The 22,253-nt window shown below is 49.0% G+C and overlaps 1 protein-coding gene across 2 annotated transcripts in view; it reads right to left on the bottom strand.

The window, feature by feature from the left end:
• The window catches only part of aif1l (allograft inflammatory factor 1-like), a 36,441-nt gene extending 15,100 nt beyond the window's left edge, over positions 1-21,341 (bottom strand). Inside the window, exons 1-3 of one of the 2 annotated variants that reach the window (XM_080212228.1) lie at positions 21,252-21,341; positions 13,192-13,253; positions 2,188-2,254 (exon numbers count right to left, since the gene is read on the bottom strand). In XM_080212228.1, coding sequence (XP_080068354.1) covers positions 2,188-2,254; positions 13,192-13,253; positions 21,252-21,339 — 217 coding nt within the window. In that variant the 5' untranslated portion in view covers positions 21,340-21,341. Of the gene's footprint in view, positions 1-2,187; positions 2,255-13,191; positions 13,254-13,335; positions 13,502-21,251 lie in introns of those variants that run through there. The other variant, XM_080212229.1, reaches the window with a different exon arrangement.
• Positions 21,342-22,253: the final 912 nt, after the last annotated feature.

The raw sequence follows: 22,253 nt of genomic DNA, 5'->3' as shown, positions 1-22,253 counted from the left end.
GGCTACACTCCATTGGCTGTAAAGACTTCATGACATCCGGTGGTCATGAAAATGTAATATAAATGAAAACCTTTCTTCCTTTCCCTATTATTCCAGTTATCTCAGTCAGTACACAGTACACCACCCGGTGTTGCGGACCTGGGTGGGTGCCAGTGGGTGACAAGTGTCCCCTGCCCTGGTGTCCAAGCATCATTACATTGACCTCAGGTTGTCAAGGACCGGGGAGTGGATCCCACCTTATCCCCACCCCCACCCTGGCCACCCAGAATCACCATCAGGAACATTGGAGGGAGAGGTTTATTAGTCTCATGAGTAGGCTTACATTAACATTGCAATGAAGTTACTGTGAAAATCCCCTCGTCGCCACACTCTGGCATTTGTTCGGGTACACTGAGGGAGAATTTAGCACGGCCAATGCACACAGGTAGCTGTGTACCTGAACAGGTGCCAGAATGTGGCGACGAGGGGATTTTCAGTGACGTCATTGCAATGTTAAATTAAGCCTACTTGTGAAACTAAAATAAACTTTAAAACTTGGGAGGGAAACATATTAAAAATGACAGAGAGGTGGGAAAAGAGAGAATGGGATTCTCTCAAAGGGTCAGTACAAGCACAATTAGTGGGCTGAAGGGCCTCCTAGCCATTCTGTCACCTTCCTTACCAGCCCACAGGGAGTTAATGTGCTCCTTTCACTGGGATTTATTTGCCTGTGATCAGTAATGCAGAGGATCATTTCATTCTGATGCTTAACACCAGTCTGACAATCAATCTCACAGTCTATCTCAGCACAATCCACTACAGAGAAATATAAAGAGTTCACCATCACCAGCGGTGGATAATTGAATTTTAGCAACACTTCCTGAGGCAGTGAAAGGCTGTTTATAGCAAATGGGAACAGAGTAGAGGACAAGGCATGAAGGTGGCCTGCTCTCTGTAATTGTGGAATGTTTTATCAGTGGGTTATCAGCAATCACTGTCGTTAACAAGCAATGTCCCAAACCCCCACACAAACACAATCTAACTCTGTCAGGAGATCAACTGAGCACTTGGGGACAACTGGCACTGACCCAAATATCCACTATCAAAGGCCACATGGCACCCACGGGGATAACTGGCACCCATCCATGTATCCAACACAGAGGAAGGTGGGCAGTAGGGTGGCACAGTGGTTAGCACTGCTACCTCACGGCACCAGGGAGCTGGTTCGATTCCTAGCCTTGGATCACTGTCTGTGGAGAGTTTGCACGTTCTCCCTGTGTCTGCGTGGGTTTTCTTCGGGTGCTTCAGTTTTCTCCTAAAGTCTGAAAGATGTGTTGATTAGGTGCATTGGGCGTGCTAAATTCTCCCTCAGTGTACCCGAACAGACGGCAGAGTGTGGCGACTAGGGGATTTTCACAGTAACTTCATTGCAGTGTTAATGTAAGCCTACTTGGTACCCTAATAAATAAACTTTACTTTAGATACACAACACCCACAGGGGACAGCAGAGATCGTAAGGGTTCTCCTGTACTGACTGGGCTAACCAATTGGAATAATAGGAATAGGGAAGATTTTCATTTCTATAGCACCTTTCACAACCATCAGGGATCTCAAAGCACTTTACAGCCAATGAAATACTTTTGAAAGGTTGTCACTGTTGTAATGTGGGAAACGCAGCAGCCAATTTGTGCACAGCAGGATCCCACAAGCAGCAGTGTGATAATGGCCTGTGTTTTTGACCAAGGGATAAATAGTGACCAGGACAGTGAGTCGGACTTCCTGGCTGTCCTTCAGAATAACACCACCTGATCATTTACAGCCACCTGAACAGGCAGTTTGGGCCCGAGTTTAAATATCATCCAAAGGGTAGAAGCTCCGACAGCGCAGTTCACTGGAATATTCACTTTGAATATCGCACTGCCCTGGGGTTTGAACCCAGAACCTTTTGATTCAGAGGTGAGTGCAAGAGGTGCTGAGCCACGGTTCCCACTGGCGTGAAGAGGTTGTAAGAAGTCTCACAACACCAGGTTAAAGTCACTCACCTGATGAAGGGGCAGCGCTCCGAAAGCTCGTGACTCCAAATAAACCTGTTGGACTTTAACCTGGTGTAGAGAGACTGCTTACTGTGCCCACCCCAGTCCAACACCAACATCTCCACATTATGAAGAGCATTGACACTAACAATAATGGGAATATTCTGACATTTACTTTTAAAAGATTCCAGATTTTCTGCCAGGTTTTCTTCATCGTTATATTTCTGATCTTCCAGAAATTCCTGGAGGAGAGAGTTTGAAAGTGTACAGTTATAAAGCATTCACTAGTTGATATACAGCATGGAGCACCCAGATAAATACAGTGGTTACCAGATCGGGTCAGAGACTTGGAATCCTGCAGCCAGTAACTCACCTCCTGACTCCCCAAAGCCTGTCCACCATCTACAAGGCACAAGTCAGGAGTGTGTTGGAAAACTGCCCACAGCCTGGATGAGTGCAGCTCCAACAACATGCAAGAAACTCAACATCATCCAGGACAAAGCAGCTCCATTAGGTGGATGGGCCGTGCTCCCTCCACCACCAATCCGATCATATGACAGCAACTTACCTTAATATCAAAAGGTGGCACAGTGGTTAGCAGTGCTGCCCCTCAGTGCCAGGGACCCAGGTTCAATTCCAGCCTTGGCAGAGTTTGCACATTCTCCCCATGATCGACCCCAGTCCAAAGATGTGTGGGTTAGATTGATTGGCCATGCTAAATTTCCCTTAGTGTCCCAGGATGTGTAGGTTAGCGGGATTAGTGGGTAAGTGTGTGGGGTTATGGGGATAGGGCCTGGGTGGGATTGTTGTCAGTGCAGATTTGATGGGCCGAATGGCCTCCTTCTGCACTGTAGGGATTCTATGATTCACCCCCAGTCCTCTACCTCTTGTTCTTCAGTTTTGTTGCAATCCCTTCCAGTTACAGCAGAGTGTTTAACAGATTCTCCCTTTCTCTCAGTTTGGGTGAAGAATCAAACTAACCCGAAACATTGACTCTGTTTCACTCCTTGCAGACACTGACAGACCCGCTGAGCTTTTCCAGCATTTTCTGTTTCAGATTCCAGTATCTGCAGAATTTTGCTTATTTTCTCCTTAGGTAACACCTTCCAAAGCCACAACCACTGCCACCTGGAAGGACAAAACGGCAGCAGATACGTGGAACACCACCACCTGGGGCTCCCCTCCAAGACACTCACCATCCTGACTTGGAAATATATTGGCTGTTCCTTCACTGGGTCAAAATCCTGGAACACCCTCCCTCGCAGCACTGTGGGTGCACTGACACCACAAAGGACTGCAGCAGTTCAAGAAGGCAGCTCACCATCTCCTTCTCAAGGGGCAATTAGGGATGGACAATAAATGCTGGCCTAGCTAGCGACATCCTTGTTCCATGGCTGAATAGAAACAACATACATGAATTGTCAATCTCATCACTCTTGCTCAGAGACTGCCTCTTACTCACTGTCCCATCTCCAGCTGCAAACTGAAGATAGAGAAAATAAACTCACATTCCATGGGATTGGGATAATGCAAAATGCTTCATAGCTATCGGTGTATAACAGGATGGGGAGATAGTAGCAGAGTGGTAATTTCATTGGACTAGTAATCCAGAGGCCAGACTAATGTTCTGGGGCATGGGTTCAAATCCCAAAGTGCAGAAGGTCATTCAGCCCATTGATCTGGCACTAACCACAATCCCACCCAGTCCCTATTCACGCAACCCTACATATTTACCCCCAACTCCTGACACTAAGGGTAAATTTATCATGGCCAATCAACCTGACCCACACCTTTGGACTGTGGGAGCACCCGGAGGAAACCCACGCAGACACAGGGAGAACGTGCAAATTCCACATAGACGGTGGTCCGAGGCCTGAATTGAACCCAGGCTCTGGAGCTGTGAGGCAGCAGTGCTAACCACTGTGCCACCAATGGCAACTGGTAAAATTCAAATAAATAATCTGGAATATAAGGGTGGCATGGTGGTACATGGTTAGCACTGCTACCTCACAACACCAGGGAACTGGGTTCAATTCCCCACTTGGGTGACTATCTGTGTGGACTCTGCATGTTCTCCCTGTGTCTGCGTGGGTTTCCTCCAGGTGCATTGGTCATGTTAAATTGTCCCCAAGTGTCCCAAGATGTGTAAATTAGGGGGATTGGCGGGGTAAGTACGTGTGGGTAACAGGGATAGGTCCTGGGTGGGGTACTCTATCAGAGAGTCTTGCAGTTTTGTTGGGCCGAATGGCCTCTTGCTGCACTGTAGGAATGCTATGATCTTTGATATTAAGATCAGCACACAGCCTGGGAAACAAGGAAATCATAAAAAGGGAACTGGAAAATATAGGGGAGGAGAAAAAGAAATGCAGAGATCACAAGGTGGGGGAGGAGGGAGCACAGCTTGAGAGATCTTGCTGTACAGTTAGTCTGCCGTGTTTCCCAGAACAGTAACTACACCTCCAGAGAAAAGGAGAAGCATTGATTGGGAAGCATTTCTGAGCCCGCTACACAAATGAGAGAGGTGAGATTGAGTTGCTCTTTGCAAGAGCAAGCAGGAACCTGATGGATCGAATGGTCACCTATTGATCTGTACTGCTTTGTGATTCTATAACACCACAAGTCATTGCAGAATCATTCTTGGGGGGTGGGGGGTGCGCACGGGGGTGTTGGGGGGTTGTTAGTGCTTTGGTAACATCTAAACTCCTCTGAAGAATCAGTAAACCAGGGCTGGAGTTCAGAATATCGAGTTAAAATGAGTCAGAATACCTTCAAGGCACAGAGACTGATTACAGCAGTACAAAATCCTACTTTATTAATTACTTTTACAACCTTGCTCTAAGGAAAATTCTCTATATTTTCCCTGCCCAATAGCAGTGTAAAGCAGCGAGCTTTCGTGTCGGGGTAATGGGATTACACTCCCCCCTTCCCACAATCTCCCTCCCCATTTACTTTCCAAAGCACGCCTGTAAGTGCCGGATCAGGAAGGTGAGGGTTCAAGTCTCCAACCCAGAAGCTTCAGCACCATATCCAGACCGACCCTCCCTGTGCAGCACTGAGGGAGTCCCGCACTGTCAGGGCTGCCCTCTGATTATAGAGTGGCACAGTGGCTAGCACAGCTTCCTCGCAGCACCAGGGAACCCAGTTCAATTCCAGCCTCGGGTCATTGTCTGTGCAGAGTTTGTACATTCTCCCCATGTCTGCGTGGGTTTCCTCTGCATGCCCCAGTTTCCTCCCACAGTCCAAAGATTAGCATGGTTGGTTTCCTATGCTAAATTTCCCCTTGGTGTCAAGGGGATTAGCAGGGTAAATACATGTGGGTTACAGTGTTAGGGCCTGGGTGGGATTGCTGTTGGTGCAGGCTTGATGGGCTGAATGGCCTCCTTCTGTACTGTAGGGATTCTATGATATTAAATCAAGGGCTGTTCTGCTTTCTGGGTTGGATGAACATGACACAGTTTCAAAGAAGAATTTGGGGGTGTCCTGGCCAGTATTCATGCTTCAACCAACAACACCAGCATTGCTGTTTGTGGGATCTTGCTGTGCACACATTCGCTTCCATGTTCCCCAAGAATGACAGCACTTCAAAAGTAGGCCAAGGAGTCCTTGGGGTGTGCTGAGGTTGAGAAAGGTGCTATATCAATGCAAGTCTCCTCCAGCAGTGCAGCTCCCTCAGTACTGCGCTGGGAGTGTCAGCCTGAGCTATGGGTACAAATCCCTGGGGAACTAACACTTCCTGCCATGGACTCCACACTGATACCCGGACTGCAGTAAGCCCGGCGCAGACTGATTTCTCAGTGAGGGGCAGGGGGGGACATTCTGTTTCATGAACTGAGGGGGATTATCCTGTCAGCCAATAGGGAGCCTGTTCTCACTCCAATTGGTTGTGGAAAGGCAGGATTCCCAACGGTTGGGCCAATGACAGGAGGACAAGAGGTCATGTGATGAACCCACCAGGCACAAGCCAGAGTTGACCAACCCCACTTGGCCTGAAGTCCATCAAAAAGCAGCCTTTTCCAACTTGCTGAGCCCTCATATAGCTTGTATCATTCAGCGAAGGAGATCGTTCCGTCCATCATGTAGAAGACTGGCAAAGCGGAGAGATCTGAGCTTTGTAAATATTCAGGAAAGAGCCCAGACATTCAATGGCATCACCATGGCAGCATTTCACCAACTCACCAGGGCTCCTTCAACAGCACCTTCCAAACCTGTAACCTCTGCCACTCAGAAGGACAGAGACAGCAAACGTATGGGAACACCACCACCTGCAAGTTCCCCTCCAAGCCACTCACCATCCTGATCAGGGGTTATAGGGAAAAGGCAGGAGAATGGGGATGATTTAATGGCAGAACAGACTCGATGGGCTGAGTGGCCAAATTCTGCTCTTGTCTTATGATCTTATTTATGTTGCTTCACTGTCATTGCGTCAAAATGCTAGAACTTCCCAACAGCACTGTGGATGTACCTACGCTACATGTTCAAAGCAGGGCATCAACACTCCCTGTTCCTTAAGGGGCAATAAATGCTGCCCTTGCCACCAATGCCCACATCCCACGAAAACTTTTTAAAAACACACACCAAGAGTTGTGAACGAAGCCCAGTCCTTTGCGCAAACCAGCCTCCCATCCATTGACTCTGTCTACACTTCCCACTGCCTCAGAAAAGCAGCCAGCATAATCAAGGACCCCACGCACCCCAGACATTCTCTCTTCCACCTTCTTCCGTCGGGAAAAAGGTACAAAAATCTGAGATCACGTACCAACTGCTTCAAGAACGGCTTCTTCCCTGCTGCTGTCAGACTTTTGAATGGACCTACCTCGCATTAAGTTGATCTTTCTCTACACCCTAGCTATGACCGTAACCCTACATTCTGCACTCTCCTTTCCTTCTGTATGAACAGTATGCTTTGTCTGTATAGCGCGTAAGAAACAATACTTTTCACTTAATACATGTTGCAATAATAAAACAAATCAAATCAATAAACAATCCATTCTGCTGTCACAACCATGTTGGTTTGACTGCCTGGTTTTATTTTGTGGTGAGGATCTCTTATAAGTTGGTGGCTTGTGAGCACAAAGCCACTACTCATTCACCTCGACACCATTCACTGGCACATTTCTGGAACTCAAACCAGCCTCATGGTCCGATCTCCACAATGCTGGGAACTGCTGCCAACTCGTGTGCTTTGAATGAGCGTCAGTGTCAGCAATATTCAGCCAGCTGAGAGCTGCCTTTCGAGGCAGAGAGAAATCAGAAGCCAGCGAGGAAAAGCTGGAGTCAAGTCCCAGCTCCAAACACTTCCTCACCCACAGGCTGACCGTGTGTTTAATTCCTCCACTTTGTATCTTTGTTGTGATGTATGCCATTATCATAGGCTTTGGAGCGGAGGGGCTTTGTCTGAAATGAACACGCTCATAACTAATCCAAGATCCAGGGGTCAGGACAGGATAAACGGAATCTCTGCAATGCTGAAGGAGGCCATTTGGCCCATCAAGCCTGCACTGATTCTCCAACACAGCATCTTCGAGTGGGGGTTGGGCTCCATATCCTCATGCATTTACCCTGCTAATCCCCTGATCTACACCATCTTTGGACACTAAGGGGCAATTTAGCACAGCCAATCCACCTAACTGGCACATCATTGGACTGTGGAAGGAAACTGGAGCACCTGGAGGAAACCCACATACATGGGGAGAATGTGCAAACTGCACAGAGTCACCCGAGGCAGGAATTGAACCTGGGTCCCTGGCATTGTGAGACAGCAGTGCTAAATAAATCACGTGACCAGTTCTGATTAGAGCAGAAGGAAATCCAGCAGCAAGTTCACCGCCTCAAACAATAGTTCACTTCCACAGTGAAATATGGCTGGTCACAGATAACGATACGACTGTAATAATTTACCAGCACCAAGAGTCAGCGACTTCTCCTTACTGTTCTAAGTTTCCATTCTGTATTTTCAGATAGCAAGCCCTTATGGAGTTTATTGATTTATTAGTGTCACAGATAGGCTTACATTAACACCACAGTGAAGTTACTGTGAAAATCCCCTAGTCACCACACTCCAGCACCTGTTCGGGTACACTGTGGGAGAATTTAGCATGGCCAATACACCTAACTAGCACGTCTTTCGAACTGAGGGAGGAAACCAGAGCACCCAGAGGAAACCCATGCAGATACGGGGAGAACGTGCAAACTCTGCACAGAGAGTGACCCAAGCTGGGAATTGAACCCAGGTCCCTAGCGCTGTGAGGCAGCAGTTCTAACCACTGTGCCACAGTCCTTGGTTCAGTGGCAGCCTTCCAGTCTCCAGGTCGGAGAGCACAAATCTGTCCCCCAGGGAGTGGAATCCGGAGCGCCAGCTCGGAATTCTGGGTTGGAATGCTGAAATCCAGTGTCTGGGAGAATCCTCCCAAACTCAGAGCCAGCAGTGAAGAAACACTGAGCTGCTTATCACAGCGGCAAGAAGACTTGGCCTGTTCTTGTGCTTCACAGCATTACAGGGAACACAGCAGGCCATTCAGCCCTTTGAGCCTGTGTCAGTTCTTTGAATGAGATATCCATCTGGTCCCATTCCTCTGCTCTTCCCCAATGGCTCTGCACTTTCCCCATTTCAGATATTTATCCACCTGCCTTTTAAACATTATTAATACTGTTTCCACTCTTCTCAGGCAGATTACAACAATTCTCAACAAAATAAATCACTCCTCGTCCCCTCTCTGCTTCCTCTGTCAATTACCATCAATCAATGTCCTCTGGTTAAACAGCCTCCTGTCAGTTCCTCCCTATCTACCCGATCAAAGCTCCTTCCCATGGGTGGCACTGCTGCTTCACAGCTCCAAGGACCTGAGTTCAATTCCAGCCTTGGTTTACTGTCTTTGTGGAATCTGCATGTTCTCCCCGTTTCTGCATGGGTTTCCTCCCAGACTCCAAAGCTGTGCAGGTTAGGCACACTGGTCATTGCTAAGTTACTCCTTAGTGCCCCAAGATGTGTAGGTTAGATGGGATTAGCCACGGTGATTGTGTGGGGTTACAGGGATAGAGCCTGGGTGAGTCGGTGAAGGCACGATGGGCCGAATGGCCTCTTTTGCACTGTAGGGATTCTATGATACATCTCTGCATAATTCCTTGGTAAATAGTCTTTACAAAGAGGGTGGGGCAGGTTTTCCAGGATGTCACCAGGGTTGAGGGATCTCAGTCATGAGGAGAGACTGGAAAATCTAGGACTGTTCACATTGGAACAAAGCTGGTGAAGATGTGACGTAATGGGGGGGGGGGTTTCAGGGTGATGAGGGAGGCTTTGGTAAAATATACATTGAGAAACCCTATTCCCTCCAGAGGGGGTGACAATGAGCAGAGATCCCAGATTCAGAGTCAACGGCTAAAGATTGAGATTGGGGAGAAAGGTGTTCCACTCAGAGGGTTGTCGGGATCTGGAATGCTTGATCCGAAAAGTTGACAGAAAGCAACTCCATAAATAACACAAAGAGGGATTTGGGATTAGGCGCCTAAGATCAAGGAACTTACAGGGTTACAGACGGGATGTGGAACTTAACATGAGCGTTACATCAAAGAGCTGGCAGAGGCACAACGAGCTGAATATTCTCTTTAGTTGTAAAGTTCTGTGATTTAATGAACTGACTAGAGCTGCCTTAACTCTTCAAATTAAACCATTAGATATAGGAGCAGAATTAGACCATTCGGATCATTGAGTCTGTTCCACCATTCAATCATGGCTGATTGTGAAGAGGTGATACTGGTTTTTCTCATGGTGATGTGTAATACGAGGAAATTCAGGGTCTCGATGTAGAGACTGACATCAATAACATTCCTACCTTTTCAGAAAGAGGAATAGTATTCTGCCTCGATGCTGGCTCTCTGCGAACACAATGTGTTTTTGTGAAAACATTTGGACAATGGGAGCTTTTTATTGGAGCCTTCTATCCCTGCAACTCTGGAAAGGCCAGAGATCTAATCAATCCCAACTTCTGGCCCTCTCCCAGAATATTTGCTTTGCTAAGTGCCTGTATAATACCAGCACACACTTAACCCAGCTGGTACTGCACGAGGAATGTGTACAGTGATAAACCCACTGAGGACTCACTGCCTGGACAAACAAAAAAAACCCCCCTGCATTTATATAGTGCCTTTCACAACTAAAGTTAGAGTAAAGTTTATTTATTGGTCACAAGTTACTGTGAAATTCCCCTAGTCGCCACACTCCGGTGCCTGTTCGGGTAAATGCATCTAACCAGCACCTCTTTCACACTGTGGGAGGAAACCAGAGCACCCAGAGGAAACCCACGCAGACACAGGAAGAATGTACAAACTCCAAACAGACAGTGACCCAAGCTGGAAATCGAATCCAGGTCCCAGGCACTCAGGCAGCAGTGCTAACCACCGTGTCACCTTTGAGCTCAAGGGACAAGTCAGTTTATGTTTATTAGCATCACAAGTAGGTTTACATTAACACTGCAATGAAGTTACAGTGAAAATCCCATAGTTGCCACACTCCAGCACCTGTACGGGTACACTGAGGGAAAATTTAACAGGGGCAATGCATCTAACCAGCACGTCTTTCGGGCTGTGGGAGGAAACCGGAGCACCCGGAGGAAACCCACACAGACACGGGGAGAATGTGCAAACTCCGCATAGACAGTGATCCAAGCCGGGAATCGAATCCTGCTCCCTGGCGCTACGAGATAGCAGTGCTAACCACTGTGCCAGTACTTTGGAAGTGAAGTTATTTTTGTAACCGCTAACACACAGCAGCCAGATCGTACAGAAAGATCACACAAACTGCAATGAGATAGTGATCAGAAAATCTGCTTTTTACTGATGTTGGATGAATAATCAACACCTCCCCCCCCCCCCCCCACCCCACCCAGGCAAACGCCCATGCCTGTCTTTGAAATTGTGTCTGTGGGATCTTTCCTATCCAACTGAGAGGATGGGCAGGGCCTGAGCTTAATGTTCCATCTCAAAGATGGCACCTTTGACAGCGCAGCACTCCCTCAGCACCCCAGCAGGATTCTCAATCTGGACTTTGTGCTTGAGTGTCAGGAGTGAGACTCGAACCTGTGACATTCTGACTCCAAAGATGAATGTGCCACCCGCCTAACCCGACAATATTGCTGGACAACATCGTCAGACTGGTCGTGTGAATTCCAATCCTCCACCCCTGGCCCATCCGCCCATCCGCATTCCAAAATGGAAATCCCAGCAAACGGTTTCAGATGTTCACTAGCAGCCCTCCTGTGGCATTGCTGAAACTGCAGGAGATTTGTCCAGTGAAGCTCACCGTGAACTACACTGCAGCTAAAATAGCGCAACGTGGAATCTGGTTCGAGGCTTTACGGATATAAAGTTAAATTGTTGAAAGAAATAAAACTGGGGTTACAGAAAACAAAGAAAATAGAAGCAGGAGGCCCCGTGAACCTGTTCTACCAGTCAAGTAGATCATGAGTGACTCGGATAAAAACAAATTACTGCAGATGCTGGAATCTGAAACCAAAAGAGAAAACGCTGGAAAATCTCAGCAGGTCTGGCAGCATCTGTAAGGAGAGAAAAGAGCTGACGTTTCGAGTCCAGGTGACTCTTCGTCAAAGCTTTAACAACGGGTCACCCGGACTCAAAACGTCAGCTCTTTTCTCTCCTTACAGATGAGTAACTTGGATCTTGACTCTAATTACCTGCCTCAGATTCAGATCCATTTTCACCCGACAAGTAATCTTTACCCAACAGATCCTATGGGAGTATCAAAAGAACTTGGGAATGCCAGACAATGATTATCCCTCAACCAAGATCATTAAAAGCAGATTAGCTGGTTATTATCATGGAGCTACTTGTGGAAGCTTGCTATGCACAAATTAACTTTTTATTTCTTCACAGGATATGAAATTCCACATTTTTATTGCCCATCCCTAGTTGCCCCTTGAGAAGGTGGTGGTGAGCTGCAGTCCATGTGGTGTAAGTACACCCACAGTGCTGTTAGGGAAGATATTCTGGGATTTTAACCCAGCGACAGTGAAGGAACAGCTGATATTTCCAAGTCAGGATGGTGAGTGATCTGGGGGAAGGGAATCTCCAGGCGGTGATGATGAACTGTTATGTAACCTACACAACAGCAGTGACCACACTTCAGAAAGTACTTCATTGGTTGTTGAGGGCCACGGGGCAGTATGAGATAGACATGCAAATCTCTTTATTCCTCACGATCTGATAACCAGAAGCAATAAGTGTTGTGGAATTTGGAATAATAATTGGGGGTGGGGCGAGGGGGATTGATCCCTCACTAGCCACCCCTCCCCACTGCCCCTCAGTAACTGTACCTGTTGGTCTTCCAAGGAAGGTACATTGCTGGGGGACGCTCAGAGCTGAAGATACAAACTCATTGACAAAGGGACAGTGACAGGGGTTGGAGTAAGACACATAACCAAAGCTTGGTGATAAGTCTAACCCACCCAGGGACAATCCCCCACCCACCCTCAGGAATCCAACCCACACCCTTCCACTGACTCAAACACCATGGGCGGCATGGTGGCACAGTGATTAGCACTGCTACCTCAATGCTAGAGACTCAGGTTCGATTCCCACTTTGGGTCATTCTCCCCATGTTAGAGTGGGTTTCCTCCCACAATCCAAAAGACGTGCTGGTTAGGGTGCATTGGGCATGCTAAATTCTCACTCAGTGTAACCCAAACAGGTGCCAGAGCGTGGCGACTAGGGGATTTTCACAGTCACTTCATTGCAGTGTTAATATAAGCCTACTTGTAACACTAATAAATAAACTAAACTAATAAAGCAAATCAGACATAAATGTATCTAAGTTCAGAGTCAGATCAGTCTGTTTCTCTCCACAAATTCTGCCAAAGTTTTTCAAGCATTTTCTGTTTTTAGCTCTGGGTGTGTTCCAGTTGCAAAAATATTCAGAGATCTGATTGAGGCAGAAATGATTACAGCTTTAAACATGTTCTTTATGGAGGCGGCAGAGAGAGAGTAAAAAGAGGCAGAGGGACAGAACATAAGAAAACAGACAGAAATAGAGAGAGGGAGTAAAATGAAGAGAAAGGAACACAAAAGAGGGAAAGAGAGAATCTCACACACATACACAGAGGAAAAGACAAGTTTAGGGTTGGGGTAAAGTTGAATCTGCAGTGAGCAGAGTTTGAGCAGAGTTTCTGACCTTGTTCACTGTGTGTAATCTCTCCTCCTGCTGCGCTTTCCGCAAACCGAACATCTTCCCCCCTGTGAATGAGAGAGGAGCAGATCAGAGCGGGGACATACCCCAGACTCACCCCCCCAGACACCCTGTCTCCCCCAGTCTCACCCTGAGCCTCCTGTCCCGAGGGCATCTCGACAGACGGAGGGATCCGAGCCTCGGTTTCCAGCTCCGGGACTGAACTCACTGCTGAGCCGGAGCCGCTGCTCTGAGCCGCGGGGACCCGGGGCGGAAACGCCCGCTGCGGGAAAGGAGAGAAACTACAGCAGCGGGAGACCCAGCCCATATAATACCCACCCCCAGACCCAGCCCATATAATACCCACCCCCAGACCCAGCCCATATAATACCCACCCCCAGACCCAGCCCATATAACACCCACCCCCAGACCCAGCCCATATAATACCCACCCCCAGACCCAGCCCATATAATACCCACCCCCAGACCCAGCCCATATAACACCCACCCCCAGACCCAGCCCATATAACACCCACCCCCAGACCCAGCCCATATAATACCCACCCCCAGACCCAGCCCATATAATACCCACCCCCAGACCCAGCCCATATAATACCCACCCCCAGACCATATAATACCCACCCCCAGACCCAGCCCATATAATACCCACCCCCAGACCATATAATACCCACCCCCAGACCCAGCCCATATAATACCCACCCCCAGACCCAGCCCATATAACACCCACCCCCAGCCCATATAACACCCACCCCCAGACCCAGCCCATATAACACCCACCCCCAGACCCAGCCCATATAATACCCACCCCCAGACCCAGCCCATATAATACCCACCCCCAGACCCAGCCCATATAACACCCACCCCGAGACCCAGCCCATATAATACCCACCCCCAGACCCAGCCCATATAACACCCACCCCCAGACCCAGCCCATATAATACCCACCCCCAGACCCAGCCCATATAATACCCACCCCCAGACCCAGCCCATATAATACCCACCCCCAGACCATATAATACCCACCCCCAGACCCAGCCCATATAATACCCACCCCCAGACCATATAATACCCACCCCCAGACCCAGCCCATATAATACCCACCCCCAGACCCAGCCCATATAACACCCACCCCCAGCCCATATAACACCCACCCCCAGACCCAGCCCATATAACACCCACCCCCAGACCCAGCCCATATAATACCCACCCCCAGACCCAGCCCATATAATACCCACCCCCAGACCCAGCCCATATAACACCCACCCCGAGACCCAGCCCATATAATACCCACCCCCAGACCCAGCCCATATAACACCCACCCCCAGACCCAGCCCATATAATACCCACCCCCAGACCCAGCCCATATAATACCCACCCCCAGACCCAGCCCATATAATACCCACCCCCAGACCATATAATACCCACCCCCAGACCCAGCCCATATAATACCCACCCCCAGACCCAGCCCATATAATACCCACCCCCAGACCCAGCCCATATAACACCCACCCCCAGACCCAGCCCATATAACACCCACCCCCAGACCCAGCCCATATAATACCCACCCCCAGACCCAGCCCATATAATACCCACCCCCAGACCCAGCCCATATAATACCCACCCCCAGACCATATAATACCCACCCCCAGACCCAGCCCATATAATACCCACCCCCAGACCATATAATACCCACCCCCAGACCCAGCCCATATAATACCCACCCCCAGACCCAGCCCATATAACACCCACCCCCAGCCCATATAACACCCACCCCCAGACCCAGCCCATATAACACCCACCCCCAGACCCAGCCCATATAATACCCACCCCCAGACCCAGCCCATATAATACCCACCCCCAGACCCAGCCCATATAACACCCACCCCGAGACCCAGCCCATATAATACCCACCCCCAGACCCAGCCCATATAACACCCACCCCCAGACCCAGCCCATATAATACCCACCCCCAGACCCAGCCCATATAATACCCACCCCCAGACCCAGCCCATATAATACCCACCCCCAGACCATATAATACCCACCCCCAGACCCAGCCCATATAATACCCACCCCCAGACCCAGCCCATATAATACCCACCCCCAGACCCAGCCCATATAACACCCACCCCCAGACCCAGCCCATATAACACCCACCCCCAGACCAAGCCCATATAATACCCACCCCCAGACCCAGCCCATATAACACCCACCCCCAGACCCAGCCCATATAACACCCACCCCCAGGCCCAGCCCATATAATACCCACCCCCAGACCCAGCCCATATAATACCCACCCCCAGACCCAGCCCATATAACACCCACCCCCAGACCCAGCCCATATAATACCCACCCCCCAGACCAGACCCAGCCCATATAACACCCACCCCCCCAGACCCAGCCCATATAAAACCCACCCCCCCAGACCAGACCCAGCCCATATAAAACCCACCCCCACAGACCAGACCCAGCCCATATAAAACCCACCCCCCCAGACCAGACCCAGCCCATATAAAACCCAACCCCCCCAGACCAGACCCAGCCCATATAAAACCCACCCCCAGACCCAGCCCACATAACACCCACCCCCAGACCCAGCCCATATAATACCCACCCCCCCAGACCAGACCCAGCCCATATAAAACCCACCCCCACAGACCAGACCCAGCCCATATAAAACCCACCCCCACAGACCAGACCCAGCCCATATAAAACCCACCCCCCCAGACCAGACCCAGCCCATATAAAACCCACCCCCCCCAGACCAGACCCAGCCCATATAAAACCCACCCCCAGACCCAGCCCATATAACACCCACCCCCCCCAGACCCAGCCCATATAACACCCACCCCCCCCAGACCCAGCCCATATAAAACCCACCCCCAGCCCACACAACACCCACCCCCAGACACAGCCCACACAACACCCACCCTCCTCCCCAATAGCTATCACCCACCCTCCCAAAATCACCCCCCATAAAATCATCTCCACATATCCATCCCCCAAATCAGCACCTCCCCAGACCCAAGACAAACCCTTACCCAGCCCACACAATACCCCCAGGGGTAAAACCCACCCCCAAATCACCCCGCGGACCCAAACCCCTTACCGAGCCCACACAATACCCACCCCCCCGTAGCTCTCTTCCAAATTACCCAACTCCAAAATCACCTCCCTCAAAATCATCCACCCCCAGGCCCCTTACACAGTCCACATAATACCCACTCCCATAGCTATCACCCACTCCCCCAAATCACCCCCCTCCCAAAATCATTCACCCCCCGTACCCAGAGCCAATCTGGCCACCCTCCCATACATCAATACTCTCCCACATAATACCCATGCCCCCAGCCCAACCCACACAACATCCACCCCCAAACCATCTCCCCCACTCTGCAAAACCCCTTACCGAGCCCACATAATACCCACCTCCATAGCTATCCCCCAAATCACCCCCCCCCCTGCAAAATCACCCATCCTGGAACCAAACCACACCCACCCCCAAAATCACCAACCCTAACCCCAAACTCTAAACCCAAACCAGGCCCCAGGGCCAAATCACCACCTCCTTACCTACCCCACACAATATCCACCCCCCATAGCTATTCCACAAATCACCCACTCCCAGACCCAGAGACAAACCCATTACTGAGCCCACATCATACCCACCCCCATAGCTACCCCCAAATCACTCCCTCAAATCACCCACCCTAGACCCAGAGACAAACCCCCCCGCCCAAAATCACCAATCCTAACCCCAAACCTCCAACTCTAACCCACAGCAAACCCCAAACCCCAACCAACATACCTCTCCCAAAAAATATTACTAACCCTAATCCCACAGCAGGACCCTGAGCAGAACTAGATCCCAGAGCAAACTCCATTCCACCCCCCCCACCAATAACTACCCCTCCTCAAAATCACCCAGGCTAACACCAGACAAGGATATCCAATACCCACACCCCAAATCACCAACCCTAACCCCCGCACCAGGTCCCAGAACAAATCTCAACCCTACCAATCCCCACCCCACCGCCCCCACCCAGCCCCACACACACACACACACAATACCCACCCAAAATCACCAACCCTAACTCCACACCAGGACCTGGAGCCAATCCCAACCTCCCCAATACCTAACCCCAGAAATCACCCACTCTAACCTAAACATTAACTCCACAGCAGGAGCCGAGTCAACACCAAGCCGAACCCCATTCTCAGTCTTAATTCCAGCCCCAGCCCCTAAAACTGACCCAAACAAGCACCAAAACCTGACTCAAACCAAACTGTCAATCTCTACCCCCGCAGAACTGGACTCAGCCCCAGATCCAGTACCTCTGCCAACCCCCAAATATAACCCAAGCCCAAATCCAATCTCATCACCACCACCTCCCCCCCGCAAGTTCCAAACACACTCCTCTTCATTAATTCCACCTCAAACCCAGATCCAACCCATTCCCAATGACAGATTAGGAGACCCTTGCTATCCACCTTACCACAACCACCCCCCACCCCCCTGCTACCCCCAGACCAACATTAACCCAAAATTTCAGTAATTTGTGAACTTGGTATAGTAAACACTAGAGAAAATCACCTTGGTCTCGTTATTCAAAGGTTCCGAAACATGTGCTGGTTTGGTACATTGGCTGTGCCACATTCTCCTTCATTTGGGGCAAATGAGATCAAAGGCTATAGGGAGAAAGCAGGATTAGGCCAGTGAGTTGGATGATCAGCCATGATTGTGCTGAATGGTGGAACAGGCTTGAAGGGCCAAATGGCCTCCTTCTGCTCCAAAGCGTGTTTTACACTAACTTCATTGCAGTGTTTATGTAAGCCTACTTGTGACACTAATAAATAAACTTTGTCATTTTGTACAAGGGCTTCAAAGCCACTTTATACAAACAGAAAAGCAACGTTAAATAACTCATTAAATCCAAGGGTTTCAAGATCAAATCAGTTCATGCTTTCTTCAAGCTAGGCTTTACCAGGCTCCTCTGGAAAGACAGGCCAGAGACGCACCATGGCCTATTTTTAAGTTGTTTGTCGATTCAGTAGAATCCCGATTACACCCCCCGCCCCCGTCACTGGACATTCACGCTGGACGGCCGACTGGTTTGCATTGCTTGATTTCCTGAAGGTTAATCCAGGTGCACCCTTTCACCCACATCCTGTCCCTGCGAATCACTCACTCCAGACTGTGGAATGTGTAGGCTCCTCTTATCACCGTCCAAACTTTCTCCAAGTTACTTCACGCTGTGACCTTCCCAGCAATCTCCAGAAGCAGCAGCTTTGAATTTGGAATTGTTTAAGTTTGCTCACTCTGTTATCAGTTATTTTTGGGCTGTTGCAGTGATTTCTGCACACTCTGCTCCTCCACACGAAATTCCTGATATCCTGACAATTTAAGTGTACAACGAGTGAGGGGAGTCACTATTACCCTTTCACCTCAGCGCTGACAACAGCCCAAATCCCAACGCTGATCTTGGTTTGTTTGCAAATCCAGTTCCTGTACAGTGACGGAAATGAAAAGAGAGATAATGTCTCTGGCACTGGGGATTGTTATGGTGCAGAAAGCTATTCAGTCCATCGTGTCTGTGCCAGCTCGTTGAATGAGCAATTCACCTAGTCCCATTCTCCCGCCTTTTCCCCGTAACCTGCACATTCTTCTTGAATGCCAACCAGCCTGCAAGTGCAGCAGGTGGTCAGGAAGGCTAATGGGATGCTGGCCTTCATAGCGAGGGGGATTGAATATAAAAGTAGGGAGGTCTTGCTGCAGCTGTACAGGGCACTGGTGAGGCCGCAGCTGGAGTACTGTGTGCAGTTTTGGTCGCCGCACTTACGCAAGGTTATTTTGGCCTTGGAGGGAGTGCAGAGGAGGTTTACTAGGCTGATACCGGAGTTGAGGGGGTTGAGTTATGAGGAGAGGCTGAATAAACTAGGCTTGTACTCGTTAGAGTTTAGAAGAATGAGGGGAGATCTCATTGAGACATATAAGATGATGAATGGGATGGATAGGATAGAGGTGGAGAGACTCTTCCCGCTCAGAAAGGACAGTAGGACTAGGGGGCACAGCCTCAAGATAAAGGGGGGTGCGGTTTAGAACGGAGTTGAGGAGGAACTTCTTCACTCAAAGGGTGGTGAATCTCTGGAATTCTCTGCCCGTTGAAGTGGTGGAGGCTGCCTCGCTAAATATTTTTAAGACGCGGATTGATGGGTTTTTGATGAGAGGGGATTAAGGGTTATGGGGAGAGGGCGGGAATGTGGAACTGAGCCACAACAGATCAGCCATGATCTTATTGAATGGCGGGGCAGGCTCGAAGGGCTAGATGGCCTACTCCTGCTCCTATTTCTTATGTTCTTACGTAATTGGCCCTGCCTCCAACACCCTCTCAGGCAGCTCATTCCACATCCAAAGGACTGCGTGAAAATCTTTCTCTTCCAGTCTCCAATAATTCTTTTTCCAATTTCCTTAAATCTGTGTCCCATCATTCTTGATCCCTTTTTTAAAGAAGTTTATTTTAACTAGTGTCACAAGTAGGCTTACATTAACACTGCAATGAAGTTACTGTGAAACTCCCCTAGTCACCACACTCCGGCACCTGTTCGGGTACACTGGGGGAGAATTTAGCATGGCTAATGCATCTAACCAGCACGTCTTTCAGACTGTGGAAGGAAACTGGAGCACCCGAAGGAAACCCACGCAGAACATAGAACATAGAACATTACAGCGCAGAACAGGCCCTTCGGCCCACGATGTTGCGCCGACCAGTTAAAAAACAATGACCCACTAATCTAAACCAATCCCTTTTTGTCCATAAACCTATCCACGGATCTCTTAAACGCCCCCAAACTTGGCGCATTTACAACTGCAGCAGGCAGGGCATTCCAATCCCTCACCACCCTCTGGGTAAAGAACCTACCCCTGACATCCGTCCTATATCTACCACCCCTTAATTTAAAGCCATGCCCCCTCGTGCTAGCTTTCTCCATCCGAGGAAAAAGGCTATCACTATCCACCCTATCTAAACCTCTAATCATCTTATATGTTTCAATAAGATCCCCTCTTAGCCGCCTTCTTTCTAGCGAAAACAACCCCAAATCCCTCAGTCTCTCCTCATAGGACTTCCCCTCCATACCAGGCAGACACGGGGAGAACGTGCAGACACTGCACAGACAGTGACCCAAGCTGGGATTGAACCCAGGTCCCTTACGCTATGAGACAGCAGTGCTAACCACTGTACTGCCTGTCCAATCAATGGGAACACTTTTTAAGAACATAAGATCTAGGAGCAGGAGGAGGCCATTCGGCCCCTCGAGCCTGCTCCGCCATTCAATAAGATCATGGCTGACCTTTTTGTGGACTCAGCTCCACTTATCTGCCCACTCACCATAGCCCTCAATTCCTTTACTGATCAAAAATTTATCTATCCTTGCCTTATAAATATTCAAAGAGGTAGTCTCAACAACTTCACTGGGCAGGGAATTCCACAGATTCACAACCCTTTGTATAAGAAGTTCCCCCTCAACTCAGTTCTATATCTGTTTCCCCTTATTTTGAGGCTATGCCCCTAGTCCTAGTTTCACCCACCAGTGGAAACAACTTCCCTGCTTCTACCTTATCTATTCCCTTCATAATATGTTTCTATAAGATCCCCTCTCATTCTTCTGAATTCCCTATCTACTCTGACCAGGACCCTTATGGTTTTGAATACCTCTATCGAATCTCCTCTCAAACTTTACCTTCCCCAAGGGAAAGAGTTCCAACTTCTCCAATCGATCTTCATAACTGAAGTTCCTCATTGCTGGAACCATTGTGGTGAATCTTTCCGGCACTCTCTCTAATGCTCTCACATCTTTTCTGAAGTGTGGCATCCAGAACTGGACACAATGTAAAGGTTCAGGTCAGGTACAGGTTAGGGTCAGGTACAGGTTCGGGTCAGGGTTAAATGGGTTAGGGTTCGGTTAGGTAAAGGTTGGAGTTGGGGTTAGATAAAAGTTGGGGTTAGGTAAAGGTTAGGGTTAGGGTTAGGGTTAAGTGGGACTCACCAATGTAACATTCCAGGAACGCGAGACTTTTCGTCCATGTTATGTTGATGCTGAAAGTCACATCATTTGGACTGCGATGCAGTAACATTCTATAATAGAGATGTTCTGTAGCATCACTTGTTGTTATTGGGTAGATTATAACATGCGATCTGCATTATTCTGCGGTAGAGGTGAAGCCCGGGTTTAATGCGACCCAAACAAAACTAAAAATACTGCAGATGCTGAAAACCCAAAATAAAAACAGAAAATGCTGGAAAAACTCAGCAGGCCAGGTTCTGTGGGGAGCAAAATAAAGTCATAGAAACCTTACAGTGCAGGGGGAAGCCATTCAGGCCATTGAGTCTGCACCATCCACACTCCTATCCCCATAACCCCACATGTTTACTCTAGCTCAACTGCTGCTGGAAGGTCATCAACTCGGCGAAGGACGCACTTTCGTCCGCCCGAAACTTGCTGATCTTCCAGCTGAAAGAACTGTCCTCGACCGAGTGTTGCAGACTGGCACATTCCAAGGTCCAGGACTACGTGCTGAGGGACGGGCTGAAGCTTGGGGCAGCCGCCGCAAAGGCACAATGGGGAAAGGCCACACTGTAAGGCCTTCTAACGGAGGCAGACCGAGGGCCCAGGAACTGCAGAATACCCTCGACCTGCGTAACTGTGTGCCAATCTGAGCAATAATGGCACACAGAAATCTATTGAGGCATGTATATATTTTTAAGAACTGAAATGTAATTCATGTAATTAGTACAAATATGTAAATATTTGAGACATGGATATAGTTTTTTAAGTATTGAAATGTAGACACTGTAATTTGGACAGATCTGTTAAAATGTTTTGATTCCACATTGCTTTGCTATTCGAAGCCCTGTACATTTGCAATGGATTACTTGAGATTTTTATGAATAAAGTATATTTTTGGAAAAAAAAATTGATCATGGCCAAATCAGACTGTCAGTGTCACCTGGCAGAACGCCTCATCACCAGAACTGACAAACAAGCACC

Source organism: Carcharhinus amblyrhynchos, chromosome 25 (genome assembly GCF_965287045.1).
Source record: "Carcharhinus amblyrhynchos chromosome 25, sCarAmb.v2.hapA, whole genome shotgun sequence".
Classification (NCBI taxonomy): domain Eukaryota; kingdom Metazoa; phylum Chordata; class Chondrichthyes; order Carcharhiniformes; family Carcharhinidae; genus Carcharhinus; species Carcharhinus amblyrhynchos.
This window is presented reverse-complemented; position numbering and strand designations above follow the sequence as displayed.